General features: G+C 46.4%; 1 protein-coding gene across 2 annotated transcripts in view; it reads left to right on the plus strand.

The window, feature by feature from the left end:
- JPH2 (junctophilin 2) overlaps window positions 1-18,024 on the plus strand; it is a 59,193-nt gene extending 41,169 nt beyond the window's left edge. The window contains exons 4-6 of one of the 2 annotated variants that reach the window (XM_005304651.5): window positions 10,497-11,407; window positions 14,035-14,132; window positions 15,264-18,024. In XM_005304651.5, the coding sequence (XP_005304708.2) occupies window positions 10,497-11,407; window positions 14,035-14,115 (992 nt within the window). In that variant the 3' untranslated portion in view covers window positions 14,116-14,132; window positions 15,264-18,024. Of the gene's footprint in view, window positions 1-10,496; window positions 11,408-14,034; window positions 14,133-15,263 lie in introns of those variants that run through there. The other variant, XM_042861102.2, reaches the window with a different exon arrangement.
- Window positions 18,025-19,488: the final 1,464 nt, after the last annotated feature.

Genomic DNA, 19,488 nt, shown 5'->3' on the forward strand with positions numbered 1-19,488 from the left:
GTGGCTAGTGCAGACAACTTGCGGTCCTAACTCTGACATCTTTCTCCTGACTTGTTTTGTTACCTCAAGCAAGTCACTCCATCTCTCAGTGCCTGAATTTACAAAGAGGCTAGGTGATTTGCCTAAGGTAATACGGGAAATCAGTAGCAGAGATGGGAATAGAACCCAAGTGTCCAGACTCCCAATCCCCTTCGTTAACCAGTAGGCTGTGATGCTTACTTCTCCTTTGGTTTGAATACCTTGAGGATTACACTGATCTCTGGTATTAACATGAAAACAGGACACACAGTAGGAAAGAAAAATTGCTCCTCTCCAACACAGAGAGAAATTCTGCAGGTTGAAGGAGAAAAATCCCCACAGATATTGTCCAAATTCTCTGCAGACTTCTGTTGTCCCTGGCTATAATAGCCGAGATACATCACTCTGTGGGAGGACTTCCTGGGTACCCAAAGCATGGTCAATTCTGTTGTAGCTGGCTTTAAGCTGGGAAGCACCATCACACGTTGGCATGTGTGTGAGCCAACATATGACGCTTCAGTTAACAATAGCTCATTTGATCCCAGCATGAGACTGTCAGCTGTCACTTATGGTTCCACAATTCGCCCAGCACACACCCGGGTATTTATAGCATGTAAGAGGAAATTGGAATTCCCAGTGTGGGTTTTTTTTAAGTATATATTTAGATTTTTTTGCATCTGTGGTGATTCCATGATGTAATTTGTGCACTCTTTGCAAAATGCCCCTCTCCACACACCCCCACCCCACCCCAGGCTGAAACAGCGTGTCATTCCTGCTTCAAACCTCAAATGCTTGAATCAGCTAAACGCCTTTTGAATTTAGAGTTACATCAGATTCTTGCATCTTCTAATATTTTATTAGCATTCTTGTTTTCCTTCTTTTCTCTCTTTTTAATGCAAATTATGTTTTATTGAGAGAGTGGAGTACAGAAAAGCAAAATGATACAACACTACCAGGAAAACATGCATCTGTAAACAAAACTGTAATGGCCTGAATTTTCATTTACACTCAAATCCCTTTATACCACTCTGCCAGTTTAAAAGGGCATAAATGTAGCGTAACTGAGAATCTGGCCCACTAGCAATCAAATTCCAACCAAGTGTTATACAAATGGAATTCCTTCATGTCAATCTTTCTTATGCCAGGCTGTTCCTCTCTCTTTTACTGAGTTTTATTTTAAGTACGTGATTTTTAAATAATACAACAACCTCCAGTTTATCTGCAGACTTGAGTTTATGGGGATCAAATAAAGACCCAGAAATCACATGTACACAAAAGAGAAAATAAATGTCATTTATTCACTTTTGCATGGTTTCAACCCATGGCAGTAACTCCCATGACTTCTCATCACGTGACACATCAGTCATTTCTATTCACAGTGCTGTCTCCTCCGGATTCAGGCCATGATTGGTTGTACACATCTGGCAGTGTGATGTCTCATTGTAGATGCATCCTTCCCCCTCTGTTATGGGTGCGAAGTAGAGCTGGGTAAAAATTTTTGGATGAAACTTTTGGGCAATAGCAAAAGTTTCGCAAATTTATGTCAGTTTTGTCAGTTTGGTTCAGATGGAAAAAAATCTGAAAAAGTCGAAACCTTTTACGTCAATGTTTTCAAAATGAAATGTTTTGAGTTTTTGGGGTCAAAATGACTTTTTATTGCAACAATTCTGTCTTATTTTTTTTTAAATGCAAAAATGTACAAGCACTGCTCAGATTAAAAACCAAACATTTCATTTTGGGTCAACCAAAATATTTCTTTCAAGCCAAAATGATTTTTTTTTTTTTTTTTACTTTTTGCTTCACTGAAAACTACAAAAAATTTCATTTTTGGTTAGACTTGAAACAATTTTTGTCCTGATTTTTCAGAACTATCAGTGAACTGAAAAGTCCATTATTTGCCCAGCTCTTGTGAGAGGAGTCCTGGACTTACACAGCTACGTTCCCAAGGGTATGTCTTCACTGCAGAGTTATCTTGGGGGATTGGGACGCAAGTCTCAGCACCCAGATTAGCCTAGCCTGGCTGTTAGAATCCCCACAGCAAAGCTACACCTATGTTACTGTGTCCTCACTGGTTCTGCACTTGACCATGCATCCCTGGGGGCATATCCCGTGGTTCTTCTTCGAGTGCTTGCTCATGTCGATTCCATTCTAGGTGTGCGTGCGCTCATGTGCGAGGCCGTCGGAGATTTCTGCCTCAGTGGTACCCAAAGGACTGGCTGTAGTGCCCTCTAGAGTGCCATGCTCATGCCGCGATTTATCAGGCACTGCCAGCCCACACCCTCTCAGTTCCTTCTTACCGCCATGGTTGTCAGTCAGAGCGCCTCTCTTGTCAAGAGCTAGCGGTTTCTCCCATTGGACTTCATGCCTTCAGGCCTTCGTTTGATTGTAGTTAGTGTTAAGTAGTTGTTAAATGCATAGTTAGCTGATAGTTAAGGTCTCAGCGGGGACTTCGCCCCAAGTAGGGCATGCCCCGAGCTCCCAGGTTTAAGCCCTGCTCGGTCTGTGGCAGACCTATGCCTGTGAGTGACCCCCCCAACAGCTGCCTTGGGGGAATCACACATCAAGGAGCGTTGCCAAATCTGTAAGAACTTTCGGCCTCACACCCAGAAGGAGAGGGACATTCGCCTCAGGGCTCTCCTGATGGAGTTCGCTGTCCACCCGGCTTCCGAGCCCTCTGCACAGGCCGTACTGAGTACTTCGGCCTCTGTGCGCGGTGCGGGTTACCTTGGACCGCTGGGTCCTGGACATAGTAGCTCGGGGCTATACCCTGCAGTTTGTGAATACCCCTCCTTCCCACTCCCCTGCTTCCCCGTCCCTCTTCAGGGATCCCTCTCACGAGCAACTCCTGGTTCAGGAGGTCGACAAGCTTCTGCAGTTGGGGGCTGTGGAAGCGGTTCCTCAGGACATGGAAGAAAGAAGATTCTACTCCCAATACTTCCTAATCCCGAAGGCCATCCTGGGGCCTCAGCCCATCCTGGACCTGCGTGGCCTCAACAAGTCTCTCAAGAAGTTGAAGTTCCACATGGTCTCCCTGGCCTCCATTATCCCCTCCCTGGATCCAGGGGACTGGTACTCCGTTCTCAACTTAAAGGATGCTTATTTCCATGTCTCCACATTCCCAGGACACAGACGGTTCTTGTATTTCATAGTTGCAGGGCGCCACTTCCAGTTCATGGTGCTACCATTCGACCTGTCCTCAGCCCCCAGGGTGTTCACGAAATGCATGGCGCCAGTAGCGCCTTACCTCAGACGCCGGGGGGTCCAGATCTTTCCGTACCTTGACGACAGGTTCATCAAGGGCAGGTCTCTGGGACAGGTGCGGAGAAGCCTTGATCTGGTATGCTCCACTTGCAGTGACCTGGGCCTGTTGATAAACACGGAAAAGTGCACGTTAACACTGGTCCAGTGCATAGAGTTTATCGGAGTGGTTCTCAATTCCCGGGCCTTCCTTCCGGAAACACACTCTCAGGCCATGGTGGATCTCATTGCCCACGTGAGGAGACATCCGATCACCACGGCCCTCACTTGCCTGCGGCTGATGGGCCACATGGCAGCGTGCACGTACATGGTCAGGCATGCCAGGCTTCATCTGCAACCCCTGCAAATGTGGCTAGCAACAGTCTACGTTCCCAGCAGGCATCCCCTAGACCGAGTGGTCACTGTGCTGGACCACGTCCTCTCGCTCTTGAACTGGTGGCTAGACCCCAAGTCAGTGCTGCGGGGGATTCCCTTTGTGTCCCCATCACTGTCGCTCACTCTGGTCTCGGACGCATCAGATCTGGGCTGTGGAGCCCACGTAGGCGAGCTCAGCACCCAAGGTCGCTGGATGCAGCACGACTTAGCTCTTCATATCAATGTCAGGGAGCTCAAGATGGTGCGCCTGGCCTATCAGGCATTTTTGTCCCACCTGAAAGGCAAGGTGGTGCAGGTCCTCACGGACAACACGGCCGCAATGTATTACATCAACAGGCACGTGGAGCTCAGCCTCTGGGTCCTTTGTGTGCAGAACGCCATCCACCTGGTGGCTGCTAACGTACCTGGAACCAGGAACATCCTGACAGATCTCCTCAGCAGGGCATTGTCCTCTCGCCATGAGTGGTCACTCCATCCGGAGGTGGTCAATCTGATCTTCCGACGATGGGGGACTCCCCAGGTGGACCTGTTTATGTCCAGGCAGAACAGGAAGTGCCACGTGTTCTGCTTCATATACGGCGGGGACAAGGGTTCCCTGTTGGACATCTTCCTGATCCCGTGGTCGGGAGCGCTGATGTACACCTTTCCACCAGTACCGCTTATCCACAGCGTCCTGCTAAAGGTGAAGCAAGACAGAGTGTGCATCATTCTCATTGCCCCGCGTGGCAATGAGAATTACTAGCACTGGTTCGGCAGGCTGCTGAGTCTTTCGGTGGCCAACCCGCTGCAGTTACCTCTCCGTCCGGATCTGCGACCCTAGAACCACGGCAATCTGCTGCACCTGAACCTGGCATCGCTGCACCTGACGGCGTGGCTGCTCTGTGTCTAAGCATGGACGAGCGAGAGTGCTCTGCAGCGGTCCAACAGGTCCTGCTGGGCAGCAGGAAGCCTTCCACCACGGCTACCTAGGTGGCCAAGTGGAAACGCTTCACCTGTTGGACCTTGGATAAGTGTGTTTGTCCTGAGGAGGCCTCGTTGCAGGACATCCTGGACTGTATGCTGCATCTAAAACTCCAGGGCTTGTCGCTGTCTTCAGTCAGGGTGCACCTGGTGGCCATTTCTGCATTCCACCCTCCGCTTCAGGGCAGGTCTGTCTTTGCCCATCCCATGATGGCACAATTCCTGAAAGGTCTAGAGCGCCTATACCCACACGTCCAAGACCCGGTTCCCCCGTGGGACCTGAATCTGGTGCTTTGAAGCTCACAGGCCCTCCTTTTGAACCCCTAGCTTCCTGCTCCCTCCTGCTCCTTCCCTGGAAGGCGTCCTTCTTGGTCGCTATAATGTCGGCACAGCGGGAGTCTGAGATCAGGGCGCTCACGTCAGAGCCGCCCTATACGGTCTTCTACAAGGACAAGGTCCATCTGCACCCACATCCAGCTTTTCTGCCCAAGGTTGTTTCCCAGTTCCACGTGGGCCAGGACAGTTACTTACCAGTCCTCTATCCAAAGCCTCACGCATCAGATGAGGGGCGCAGGTTGCATACATTGGACTTCAGACGGGTGCTGGCCTTCTACATCGATGGAATGCGGCCGTTCCCTATGCAGTGTTCGTTGCTGTCGCGGACAGGATGAAGAGCTACCAGGTGTCAGGCCAGAGAATTTTGTCTTGGATCACGGCGTGCATCCGCCAGCGCTACGAGCTGGTGACAGTGCCCCCATCAGTGGTTGTGACGGTTCATTCCACTAGAGCACAGGCGTCTTCGGTGGCCTTCCTGGCACAGGTGCCGATCCAAAAGATCTGTCGGGCCGCCACCTGGTCATCCGTCCATACGTTCACATTGCACTACGCACTGACCCAGCAGGGGCGATTCCTGAAAGGTCTGCCGGCTTTGGCAGAGCTGTACTACAAGCGGCACGACGATGAACTCCAAGCCCACCTCCATGGATACTGCTTGCGAGTCACCTAGAATGGAATCGACATGAGCAAGCACTCGAAGAAGAAAAAATGGTTACCTTTCATAACTGTTGTTCTTCGAGATGTGTTGCTCATGTCCATTCCATTACCCGCCCTCCTGCCCCTTGGTCGGAGTTGTTGGCAAGAAGGAACTGAGAGGGTGTAGAGATATACTGCGGCATAAGTGCGGCAATCTAGAGGGCGCTACAGCCGGCTTTACCACTAAGGCAAAAATCTCTGATGTTCACGCACATGTGCGCGCACGTACCTAGAATGGAATGGACAAGAGCAACACATCTCAAAGAACAACAGTTATGAAAGGCAGGTAACCTTTTTTTCTTTGTGCTGAGAGGCTCTAGGAGTCATTCCCAGTTAATTATGTCAATTGTGTGAGAACTTGTCTATTCCCTGGGTGGAATCGTGGGAAAGCATTGGAGGACTGTCGTTACTTGAGTGATTTTGCCTGCATCCTCACTACAAAGTGAGCAGTTTCCAGCTTGAGTGAAGCACCCAGGTTCTAACCCACACTCTCAACCGGGCCAACCAGCCCAGACTTAAAGCACCTCCAAACACAGGTCAGAGGTTTTTTTGTGTGGACAGTTGGGGGGTTTGGGCTAAAACCCAGATAGGGGCCTTGGTAATTGTGCAGTGAAGACATACCCCAAGAGGGCTGCCCCTCTTTTGTGGGTGCCACTCAAATAGTTAGAAATACAAAGTGCTGTTCATTTAGACGGGTGCAAAAAGAGTGCCTACGTTGCCAGTGCAAATCGCACCAGCCCTTTAGTAAGTATTCTGCACAGTGTCCCAGCCAGTATCACGGGTGTAAAAAAAGGGGCAAAAATCCTGCAGGGAAAGGGTCTCGCTGAAATGTCGCACTCAGAGGCAGGCGACAAGGCACAGGCTGAGCAAACGCCGGGGAGTGAGAGAGGTGGGGAGTGCCGGCATGTTTGTGAGATTGATTTTTCTTGTGTAAATTATTCAGGGGGAGAAGACGGCACTAGCTGAGAGGCGAGGAACCCAAGGCGGGTGGGGAGGCCGCTGGGCGCTATTTTGAGGAGATTGAACAACTGGTGAAATAGCCTCCAAATAATCTAGTTGCAGCCAGAAATAAATGGCCCTGAATGGGTCTCTTTATGATTGACAGGAGAGTGCAGGCAGGGCAGGGTGGCTAAAATAAATCCTATACTTCTCCCCTACCCCCACCTTTGGTAGGAGTCACCCTATACAGGCCAGAGTTAGCAGCATACTGCTCACACCACTGATTTTTTAGCAGGAGTCAATCAACTTCCAGGCCAGGCTCAAAACCTCAGTTAATACTTGGAGGAAGGGAGAAAAAGAGATTGAACGGCTAGATAGTCCACTGCAGGGAGACTGAAAGGCCCTGTTCCTTTGGAGCACATACTCTGCTACATACCTCTGTGTTCCCCAGAAGCTCTCAGGATCAGCAGAACCACACAGGGGATGCTGCTTCCAAAGACAGTTGTAGGTGGCATGGCTTGAACAGGAGCCAAAAGCAAGCCAAGTAATTCTGCCAGTGGTTCTTGCTCTGCTGATCAGTCACAGGCAGCATGTTGCATTCGACGTTCAAAACGCAAACTGGACCCCTGGAGTATTTCTGTTCCCTGACCAGCTAAGCAGAGCTCTTGGAATCAGGTTTCTGGTCTGAATAGTCAGGATTACAAATGTAAAATTTGCTTTACATGAATGATATGCTTGAATAGTCCCTTAAAATTCACTGTCTTGGCCAGCACACTTGTTTGCTGAAATACTGGCAGAAAGTGACCACAAAAGGGCGTGAACTCAGAGTGAATAGAGTCTTTTACTCAGATGAATAGCCACAGACATGTTTCACTTAGGCACCCACCTCTAATTAAATCCGGGTTGTTTGCTCTAGTGTAGGCAGGATTTTTTGGCAATTATACTAGACGAAACAGACTCCATCTTCTCCACCACCTCTCAGAAGGATTCTTAGCAGGGGTGTTGGATTGGGACCATGTGGAGAGGAAGGAACCTGCAACCAGTGGGAACATGATGTGGTCTCTTGCATAGGGCACTAGGGCTCTGCCACTAAACTGCTATGTGACCTTGGGCAAATCACTTCCTCTCTCTGTGCCTCTGTGTCCTCTCCCACCCTTTGTCTGTCTTATCTATTTATACTGCAGGTGCTTTGGGCAGCGGCCGTCTCTTACAATGTGTATGTACAGCACCTAGCACAATGCCGCCCTGGTCTCAGTTGGGGCCTCTAGGCACCACGGTAATATCAGTAACAATAACCACCCTCCTGTAGACCAGGGGCCAAAGTACCATCCCTGCATCCTCACCTTTGCCTGCTGCCCTTTGACAACTGGCATAGGCCAACGACTCTGCCCTACTCTGTTCAGATTCCTGCACTCTGCCCCCGGTATCGCACCTTCCAGCAGTGCTTTAAGCGATGTGACCACCCATCTATTTGCTGTTTGTTTTTTTCATCATCTCCCCACAGGGAGAAGCGTGTGCAGGGCATGTTGGGTTGGTAGGGTTTTGTTGTTTGTTTTAAAGAGGCCAGATTGTACTACTGTACTTCAAAATGTAAGCAGGTTTGTTTGGTGGGGACTTGCTGTGCAGTCTTTGTGCAGGGCTACCGAGAAGCAAAGATTTACTGATAGGCAAACAATGATCTAAGATGTGTTGACACCAGCAAGTCAGATGAGGTCAGACGTCAGAGTGAAATCTAAAGCCTGGAGTCACCTTGTGGAATTGTGATGGGTCTTTGCTCTGCTGTTCTGAACAAGATCTCCATGCCAGAGGTCACTTAGCTGAACATTGCACAGGTCTGCAGAGCCAGGCTTCATCTACACACTTGGCTGTCACAGCAGGCCCTTTTGCCTGGATGACTCATTTGGCTTTCCCTGTACAGGTGCAGGGAAGTCCAGCCAGGGAATGACTTTTTGTTTTGACCTGTTTTGCTCCTTGTCTCAGTTTTCCCTTAGCTGCCTGTTTGAAGGGCAGTGTCAGAGATAGAGAGAAGTGTCTGTTTCCAATGTGTGGTGAATCTCTTCTGAAAACATACTGTGATTTTAGGAGTTTAGATGTATTGCAGAAAATCCAACCTGGCTCTTTTCACATGAGATGGTTAGAAAGTCCTTTCTTTAGGCAAAGGGAAACACATTTCTAGAGCAAGTGACTAGAACAAAGAATATAAGAGTGAGAGACATTCACTTTTGTTTCAGAAGGAGGGGAGTGAAGGGATCTGACAGGAAGGTGAGGTTGAGGCTATGTCTACACTGATTTTCCACTCACACTTGCTGTCATCATGCTAGTAGCGGCAGTCAAGGCACAGCTGAGCCGTGTCAAGTACAAACCAGTGGGTATGTACTCTTCACAGTCAGGACTCTGGGATCCTATTCCAGCTCTTCACGTGACTGACTGTGTGACCTGGGAACATCACCTTGTATCTCTATGCCTCAGCTTCTCCATCTGCGTAATGGAGAGAACAGCAGCTACCTCACTGTGTTTCGACTGAGCTGCGATTGTGATACTGATTGTTTGTAAAGAATATTTTGCTTCTGGGGTGAAAGGAGTGAAAGGAGCTACAAAGGTGTATGGGAGAATTTTTATTTCCCTCTCCCTAGAATAACAGGGATTTTTCTTTAGTTGACAGGTTTATTAACTGAGAGAGAGAGAATCTTCTCTTGGCCTTTTTAGTGTATCCTTTAACCTGGAACGGGGTGTCATCTTCAGTAAAAGTCCCAGCTAGTTAAGTCACTCGGAGAAATGCAGCAGGACTGTTTAGCTGCTGGGAAATGCAACAAAAGGCCGGTTTGGGAGGAACTTGAATGAAATACAATAATATTCTCTAAGTGGGAAGAACCTTCTTGTCATTCTGCATATTATCTATTTTTTCAGTGGAACCCTGCAGGGTCTGTGTGCCGGTTTCAGATAGGAATGTGTTGAATCACCGACTGGTGCCTGTATCAGACTGGCCTTGCAGAACACAGGATGAACCCATAAAATCAGGGCTGTCCTTAAAATATAGTATGGGTGGTACACAATCTTCCTGCTGGGTCACATCCAAACTATTGACCTAGACAGTCTCCCATGGAACTAGACAGTCCCCATAAGTGGGCTTCAGAATATTTTAAGGTAAAGGCTTAGTTACTTGAACCTGGTGCTTTATATAGAGTCCATGTCAAAAATGGCACATGGCCGAGTACAGGCAGGAGGCCTGCAGGAACCATCCAGCACACGCAGAGTGAGTTACGTTACCTTGACCTGAAGAAGAGCTCTGTATAGCTCAAAATCTTGTCTCTTCCACCAACAGCAGTTGGTCCAATAAAAGATATTACCTCACCCACTTTTTCTCTCTTGTTTACCTTATCCTAGGCTAGGATCTTGGCAAAGTGACAATGTAGATATTACAGTCTGTGAGCAGGTCCTGCTTCTAACTGAAGAGAGCAATCCCGGCCAATCCAACTAGACTTACAGGATCTTTCCCATCTATAATGTCTATGTTTATGAAAACCCTCTGTTCCTGATTTTCAGATATTTAGTTTGGGAGGTGCAAAGTTGGGTCTGTGATGCATATTAGTAGAGAGAATCTAATTTCCTGTTTGTACCTACAAATCATGTAGTACATCTTGATGTGTAGTATTTGCACCTGCAGTGAAGTGCAGACACAAAAATGTAGATGCAGTTTTATGCAGGCACAAACTTGCACCCTCAAAAACAGTGGCCAGGTCATGGAGCACCAGAAAAGTAGGTCCCTTGTGTTCCCACATGATAACAAGAATCGGAAGGGGCCCTTAAGCATGTGTTCACGTAGACCCTTTAGCTCATGAGAACCAAGAGGCAGGCAGAAGGTGACCAACTACTCATAGAGGATGCTGAACATCTCTTCCTTTCTTCTCCTCCAGGCCCTGAGTACCAGAAGAGGAAGCTGCTCCAGGAGATCATTGAGAATGTCGAGAATGTGGCGAACATGGAAGCAGTACTGCCACCAACCAAATCACCACCACCGTCAACCCCTCCAGAAAACCCTCAGCTCCAGGAGAAAGACTCTGACCACCGCAAGGAAAATCCAGCCCGAATGCCATCTCCGAGTCCTGCTGGAACACCGCCGGAGGCAAAGCGGGCAAAGCAGAGTTCACAGAGGGATGGCTTCCTCAGCCCCGGCAACTGGAATGGGGATCACAGCAGAGACGGGAGCCTCACAGGAAGTAGGTCCAGCACACCATCCAATGCACTGTTGGCACATGGGGAGAAGGCAGCAGCCAGTAGCAGACCTGCCTCACAGAACTCCATTCGGCTCAGCAATACCAGGACTTCAGCAGACCAGATGGAGATCAAGCCCCTTCAGAGGATAGTGCAAGAACCTGATGTTGAATTATACCAAGGCTATCACAGCTATGCAGTGAGGACCTCCCCAGTCACTCCCCCCTTGGACTTTGAGGAAGAACCATTCCCTGTCCCCAAATCACCTACCAAGTCGGTCTCCCCAGAGCCAAGAACTGACGTGAGGGCTATTGAACACAAAGCAGAACTTCAGAGGAGGGGAGGTACACCCATCATTCAGCAGGAACCACCACCTGAAGAGAAACCAGTGCCCAAAGTAGAATCTAAACCAGAGCAGTCCGCGCCAGAGCCCAAACATAAACAAGAGCTGAAGCAAAACCATGTAGCCGAGTACAAGGCTGCCGTGAAAACAGAAGCTGCAACTGAAGCCAAGCCTGAGACCAAGGCTCTGGCTAAACCTGAACCTACAGTGGTAGCTAAGAAGGAGCCTTCCCCTGAAGCAGTGACACAGGAAGTGGATGAATTTGAAGAGGTGATGTTGCATGGTAGCCTTATTAGAATGGGAATTTTATGCGTGTGGGGCCAGATTTTCAAAGCTGCCTTTGAAATTGTGCATTCTCTTGGGGTGGTTGCACACCTCTCACCAATTTGCATGTGCAAGTGTGGGTACAAAATCTGCACATGCACTTTGGAAGGCTGGTTTGAGAGTTCAACTTCTAGTGAAGCATCTTGCCAGTATCTTGGTTAACTGGAGATAATTTAAATGTAATATAACTTTAGATGAGACCAGCTGCCCCAGCGTTTCTTCTGGCCTTAAAATCTATGAAACTATGAAAGATCTCTGGGATAGTTTTATCCATGCCTAATGCAAGGTTTTCTGCTAGCGACCAGGATGGCTCAGGAGATTGGGAATTGACCTTTCACCTCCAGTTCACTGGTTTGTATCTGGAACAACTGGGCAGTGAATATTAACAGGTGAACTTCAAAAGGGTCTGAAGGTTTAGATACTTAGAGTTTCAGAGGCTTCTTCAAACCTTTACGGCCTAGAAATTAGGCTGGAACCCTCATAAGAAGCGGCTTTCCCAGTGTCTGCCGGGTTAAGCTGGACCAGTAATACCACAAAGATGGTGTTTCTCATCTGATTTAAAGATAGTTCTACTTCCAGTCTCAGGTGAAGGAGGTGCTTGGAATCTTTTGTTACAAATATTAATTGTTTTGACTGTCAGATGAAGTTTGGGTTTGACTTTCTGCCTCAAGGTCTGGGTGATTGAAAGGGCGGGTTCTTATTTTATCCTCATTGGCTTACCTCTTCCTAATCAAAAGCCGTTGTTACCACCAGATGGGTTGGTGGCCTGTATCAAGCGAACCGTGGTCTAAAGCCACCATAGTGGCCTAGTGGACGGATGCCCACATCACAAAACCCCTGTCCACATAATCTATCTAAGGTACTTTTATGGCCCTTGTTGCCATAGTACCTGAGCGCCTCACAATCTTTTTACTATATTTAACCTCCCAATGTCTCTGTGTTATTACAGATAGGGAGCTGAGGCACAGAGAGACCAACTGTGAGTTTCAAAAGTAACTGGTGATTTCACATGCTTCAATTTGGGGTGCCTCAACCTGAGACAATGTAAAGGGCCCTCATTTTCAGAAAGCGCTGAACACTCATCCCCTGAATATCAGGCCTATTTCCAGTATCTCAAGCTAGGCTCCCCAAATTTCAGACACTCAGCATCATTAGTTGCTTTTGAAAATCTTGGCCTAAGTGACTTGGCCAAGGTCATACAGGAAGTCTGTGGCAGAGTGAGGAATTGAATGCAGGTTTTCTGTGCTCTGGGCTACCACCCTAACCACTGGACTGTCATCCCTCCCTGATAGTGGGACAGGCCCCTGCCCTGAAATTGGGATCTGAATGTTCCCTGAAGCTCCTGATTGTGTTCTGATGCCAGGTTTAAGTTTGCCCACTAGAGAGGAAGGGGCTGGCCAGCAGATCAGGATCCCAAGTCCTGGGGGCAGTTGAATCTGGGGCTGTGGTTTGGGCTCATGGCTTGAAGGCAGAAGTTTAAAAGTTATTCTGATCCAGTCTGAGGCGGCCCTGATGACAAGCATGTGAGGGTGACTGATCGTTACAGCGTCAGGTTACTGTATAAAAGTGAGAAGGAATCCAGTTACTCTTCAGCCTGAAAGTAATATGCATTCAGTTTGATGACTTTCCTTAGCAGCTGCTTTCTCCTGCCCCAGTTCAGGTAATGGCCTTCCTTTCCCCGGTCATTGTAACCCCAGCTGCTGCTGCAGTCTAGCTATGCAATTCACACGCGTGACACTAAAGGGACCAAAATTGATCCACAACTTCTGGCTTTTGTGCAATGTAATCATTTACATGCATCCAGTTCCCTTTTGGATCCCATAGCCATTTGTAAGAGGGGTTGGTTTGTTTTTTCTCCCAAAGTAACTTTCACAGCCAGTCCTGCCTCTGGATGAAAAAGAGATTGTCACACAGAAAATTATTGTCCAACATTGTATTTAAAATGTTCCTTTGTCTCTCTCTATTCCTGGAATAGTTTTCACACATCAGATGTGGGTGTGTAAAATAAGCGTGTGCTTCATCTCTCTCTCAACCTACAAGGCAATTAAAATTGTTTTTGCCCAGCCCCATGGCAGTGTTGGAACATCAAATAATACAATAAAACAACGACGGAAAAATCAATATAACAAGAAAATGGCTTTTCTTTTCTCAACATGCTATTTTCTCTTCTAGTCCCAAATTAAGACAATCTAACAAAAATAAAGTGTTTTTCTTCTTAAAAACAGCAACATTGCAAACATGGACAATTTGTGGCAGAGGCAATGGAATTTTGAAAAACAACTTGAAATGAATTGTACTAGTTGTTTGCACAAGTCCAGAGAGACTGCCAGGGTCTTTTCAGCCTGGTCACATAGCGAAGAAGATTTAATCAAAGGACAAGAGTGAGAGCTGCTGGATACTCAGTACTTTTGAAAATTAGGCCAGTTATTTAAGATGTCTAGACTTAGGCACCCATTTTTGAAAGAAATTGGTTTAAAAGTGTCTTTTGAATTGGGTGGTAGCTCAGGGAATTGTAGCTATGTCTGCATTTGAATCATGGTGGTTAATACTTTGCTTTGGCTTTTTTCCCTTAGGGACCTAACACAATCATGATCTGCATGGTCATCTTATTGAATATTGGTCTGGCCATCTTATTTGTACATTTTCTGACATGATGTGCCCCTCAGTCAAGGTAAGATTGACATATACATGGAAATGAAACAGTGAAATGAGTTCAGTGGGAGAAAATTCCCTGCTCCTGTTTTGAATATATTTCCTTAAAGAAAGACTCCAACTTCTTCCTTTTTAAAATGGCCAACTTTGCTGGCTGTGCCAATAATTCACAGCTAATAATTTATTCAATAAGTGTCGCCTCTTTTTGTGTTTGCAATTAGTTTGCAAACCAATAGGGATCTCAAATGTATTCATTATCAAAAACATTAGTTGAAGAATTCTTGGTCAGTTGTTTTTTCATGGGGGTGGGACTTCGTTTTTCAACATTCAAATCTGAACTGTTTTGACTGAGTGTAAGTCACATGATATATTTTTAACCTCCCTCCCCCACCCCAGTTAGATGAGCATGACTTAAAGAGTAAGATTTCCAGCTGTGGTAGAGCTAGCCTGGTTCAGATTAGGGTTAAACTAGGGATCAGAGACTGGTCTGGACACTGAATGGGGATGAAGGTTTAGCTTAGGCTTGGTGGCATTAAAATCTTGCACGCAGTCCCTGTGAGGCTACAGGCCCAAACAGTAAATCTCTCATAAGTTCACACAAGCTTTCTATCATCTTGGGCTGAAAATGTGCAAGAAAACTATTGAATTTTCACCCTAACCTTAGTCCTGACTTGGCCTCAAGCCTGAACTAATGCTCACAGGCCCTTCTTCAGCTCATGCCCATTCAAAGTTTGACTCAAGCTCCTGTTCTGTTGGGACGACCAGTAGCTAAAACAGCTCAGCTAAACTCTGCTTTATTTAGCTTAATGTATTAATCATTATTCCAACGGTGTGAATGAAACCTGTGGGGGGAAATACATTAATAGTCTTTACTGCCTTTTGCAATAGGATAAACAGCAGCTCTTAGCGGCCAGGTTTCAAGTTCATTCCAAATCTGCCCACAGACAACTTGCAGCATGTGAAGCATGTGTTTCGGTCTCAAGGACTGAGCCCAGCTTCCTCCCTTATAAAGGATCCAGGCAGAAAGGGACATGCCATCCTAGCACACTCCCTCTGACCAGAAGCTCCTCCTGCTCTCATACAACATACCTAGGAATGGCTGTACATCTTGCTCTTCACTAACTCTTCCATTGATCTTTGCCCGGAACAGGTGTTACCATTGATGTAGACCATGGACCTTGGCAAGGATTAAACTCTTGGACATATGGAAACATCAAAGAGGAGGACTTTAGAACCTAAAGTTGCACCACAAACATGAACCTTAAAATAAAGCTTTCAGATTATCTGGTTAGCATCACTGCTCCCAGTTGGTGGGTGACTCTCCAGTCCAACAAAAAGAAGCCTGGATTTTTGCAACCCTTCCTCGTTCTTTCCTTTGTAGGAACTAGCCATTGCCTTAAAGTGTTCTCACCAAAGTCACTGATCGTGCCACGGAAGAAGGATTTATCTGTAGTTGTAGAAGCATGTACATTTAAGTGCCCTGAGTTCTTTGACTCCCTTGAGGGACCCCGCGTCAGAGATTTTCCCAGAGAATGTCAGTAAACGCAAGGAGATAATACAATGCACACGTTAGCCAGGAACAGTCATAACAGCCAGGCCAGAGCTGGGGATGTTCAACCACTCCACTAAATCCAAGAGTATTATCAATCCACTGTTAGCAAAAGCCTTAGGCTGCTTCCCCTGCTGCTACAGAAATGGAGTTAAAGTATTTACTAACAAGGCATAGCCTTGAGGGAACCCATAGTTGGAAGGCAGTGAATCTAATATCATCCAAGGTGAAGAAACCAAAAGCATTTCCTCTCCTGGCTTCCGTAATAATTTCCTGCTGAGGGGCAACTGAAATTGGGCTGAGTGTAAAGCCAGCTAGCATCCTCAGACCAGATAGCTGGATCACACACGCTGCTGCTGAAGAACCAGTAGGCAGGTTGCATTGTGTTGTACATGCTTGACAGATGGGCTAATCAGTGGGCACTTGAGTGGGCAAATACTAGCAGATGGAGATCATGTCCGCTTAAGGACTATGCAGCACACACACACTGGGTCTTATTGCTGAGAGATGTCCACGACACCAGCAGTTAGATAGGATCATTTTGCAGCAAATTACTCCACAGCTGTAATTTATGAAGAAATATTTGGCCTGAATTCCTTTGTTTCAAACAAACAAACCCCAGTTTAAATGTTGCATTCAGAACCTGATGTAAGTTGCCATTAAACGAGGCAACTAGCTGCCAAATACAGAGATGCCATTATTGCGCATCTCCAGTCCAGTGTCTTCTCTCGCTCATCCTTGGGCTGCAGGCATGGCCTTCCGGCCTTGTTGTTCCAACAAAAGGGAATGGATTTTCCAAACAATTGTATGCAGCACCATTCAAATGAAAGAGGTCAGGTATTTTTGTGAGAAAACAAAACAAGGGATCCAGTCAGACTCCAGCGTATCTGGGCCTCCGGCTGAAAAAGACACAGCACATAGGCTTTAACCAGCAATAAAATAAAGAGGGGACAATTCTAGGCGTTGTTCTGGTGTTCTAGACATAGAGGCCTTAGCGATATGCAATAATCCTTACAAAGAACTACAAACTGACAGTCCGACTGTACTTTTGTAATGAGATATTTCCTTCACAATATGTTCTGACCCTTAGCAATACAAGCATATAAAGATGGCACAGATGAAGTTACAGTTTAGTGAGACTGAGTGCTTGGACAGTTCTTTCTTTTTAAAATCAATATGTATTTTGTATCAATTTCTAAGGTATTTTAAAAATGTATTTACAGTAGATCATGCACCTCATGTACCCTGAAGTCCCACAGCACAGTACCAGCTGGGAGAAAATGAGAGAGAGAAAAGAATGGCAGAAAACTGATGGATAAAGGGAAAAATTAAAACAGTTCCAAATGCCAATCTGTAAGGATTTGAGATACAATGTGGCAAATGTGCAGGGGTTAATACAGATTGGAGACACAGGGGTAAAATCCTCTGTGCAGTTTAGGTATAATTTATCAGTTGTTGAAGATAAAATTCAGCTAAACAGGAGTGATAGTTCTTTTCTCCCCCTTCCCTCCTCCCCCGACCACATTTATTTTGTGACTATATTTAGCTCAGGAATGTTGCCACAGTAGCACTTACATGGTATTAATTGTGGGAGGAGAAATTAATTTGATCCCTGTCTGGAAACCATGTGTCTGTTCCAGCCCTGAGAAAGCAGAGAAGTATCTCTTAGGAACTTTCACAGAGCACAGGGGGGTAGCAATTCATCTTTTTTGAACCTGTCTTCTTTTTCTAAATATAAATGTATTGTAAACACCAGGCTCAGTTGCTTTGAAATTTTATGACCCATTTGCTGGCACTTAGTTGCCAGCTGTACCGTTTCAATATGCCTGTTGCTTTTTTTAACCACATATATGATTGAGAGATCTAAGAGATCTTCATTTATCTCTAAGCACAAAACCAGATCTTGTAAAAAATGCTAAGGCGATTTCTCTCCCAGTTTGTATGCATGTGATGTGCACTCAGTAATGTGCTTTGTTCCCAGTAATGTTCTGAGAAAAGTAGATAGATTTGCTTTTATAAACAAAAGCCCTAAGGGGCTACATGCGCATATATATATATATATATATATATACACACACACACACAGAGAGAGAGAGAGAGAGCCAGCCTCTTAGGGCTTTTGTTTCTTTAGATGCAAAGTAACAGATTTACCTCAAACTGCATGCCTTCAAAAATGACTAGGATATTTTGATAAACTTTTCAGGTCTTACAAAAATAGAGATACATTTCATTCTTCACAGGACTGCCTTCTTCACAGGTTTTGCAAGATGTGTACTGTCCATGATCGGTGTAATACCGGCCAGAATTTTAAGTCAGTTCTGCTGGATTACGTGCAATAATAAACAGTTATCTGCTCACTTTATTTAGTGTGTATTTTTAGAGTCAAAGACCGGGGAGGGTGTGTTTAGGACATGGTAACGTGGCTTCCTTATCTCATTTGTTAAAGGAATGCTTAGGATTGTGTGGCCCAGAATTTGACTTATAACACCTGACTTCGTTCCCTTACATCTGTGTGAAAAATTCATGGCTTTTTTAAGGAATGCTTTTTCAAAACACGTGTCAATTCTGGCTTTTAAAAACTTTGATGTCAGCAGCCCAGCTCCCATTTAGAACCCTACAATAAAAAAACCCATGCATGCTGCCCACTGCTCACGAGTGACCCCACAACACTGTAACAAATCAGCGCACACAAGTCAGCATTATGGCGGAGACCCTACAATAACAAAGCAGAGCATGCTCCCCACTGCTTATGAGTGACCCCACAACACTGTAACAAATAAGAGTACAACATTTCAGCACTCAGGGAAGAGACCCTTCAATAAATAACAAGCTAGTGTGTGCAGATCTTTGCTCATGAGCAACCTACAGTAACCAATTTATGAACACCTACAGGTACAGTAGAGGGGAAGTCATTGTACTTATGGAACCGATTTTAATTTCAAGGAAGAACTTTTCAAAAAGTGGGCAACTTTGAGTACAGCCCAGAACGGCAATGTCACTCGAAGGGCTGGGGACTGGGGTGGATGGCCTGGGAGCACTACAGAGGCAGCCTACACTGCCCATTGGCCCGCACACACCCCTCAGTTTCCCCTGCAGTGTTATTCACTGGCTCCAGAACACTCGCTGCCTTCCTCAGCTGAAGGGTTGGTTCAGCCTAACGCGGGTTGTTGGTTTGGGAGGGGGACAGTTTGGGAGAAATAAAGGAGACTCTCATCCCCATCAAGACATATCTGAAAGCTGTGAGACGATATGCATGTTACTGCAAGGGAAAGATTCCAAACCTAATACCCCGCAGAGATTCCAGCCCAGAAATACCAGCTCCAGTATAGAATGGAGAAGCTGTAAAATAACTCTCGGGCAGAAAGTGATCATGCCAACCAAAGGCAGCAGTTGTCTTCCTATTCCATTATATTTGGAGCGCTAGAACCCTCTGCTGGAAAAGTGATTCCATTACACACTAAAGTGCAATACACACAGACCAAGAATGTACACTGAGACGAGAGCAGGGTGTGAATATGGCTTTGGGCGTGGTTTCGCTATACAGAATTCTAATGGAAATCGTGAGGTCATAGCTAATGGGAACTGATCCTGGTAAGAGTGGGTGAGTGGGATTAAAACCCTACGGCCAGATTTTGAACAGTGCTCAGCGTACAGCAGCTCCCATCATTCTCAGATGGGGGACGGAGACCTGGGCACTTTTGAAAACCTGGCCATCAGCGTCTATGCCTAGTCAAGGTGACAGATGATAGTGCAGCCTCTTCACAATCAGCAGCCCTGGGAGGAGGCTGTGAGCTGGCACCTTTGCAGACTTCATACCTGGGCTCTG

This window comes from Chrysemys picta, chromosome 13 (assembly GCF_011386835.1).
Source record: "Chrysemys picta bellii isolate R12L10 chromosome 13, ASM1138683v2, whole genome shotgun sequence".
Taxonomy (NCBI): Eukaryota; Metazoa; Chordata; order Testudines; family Emydidae; genus Chrysemys; species Chrysemys picta.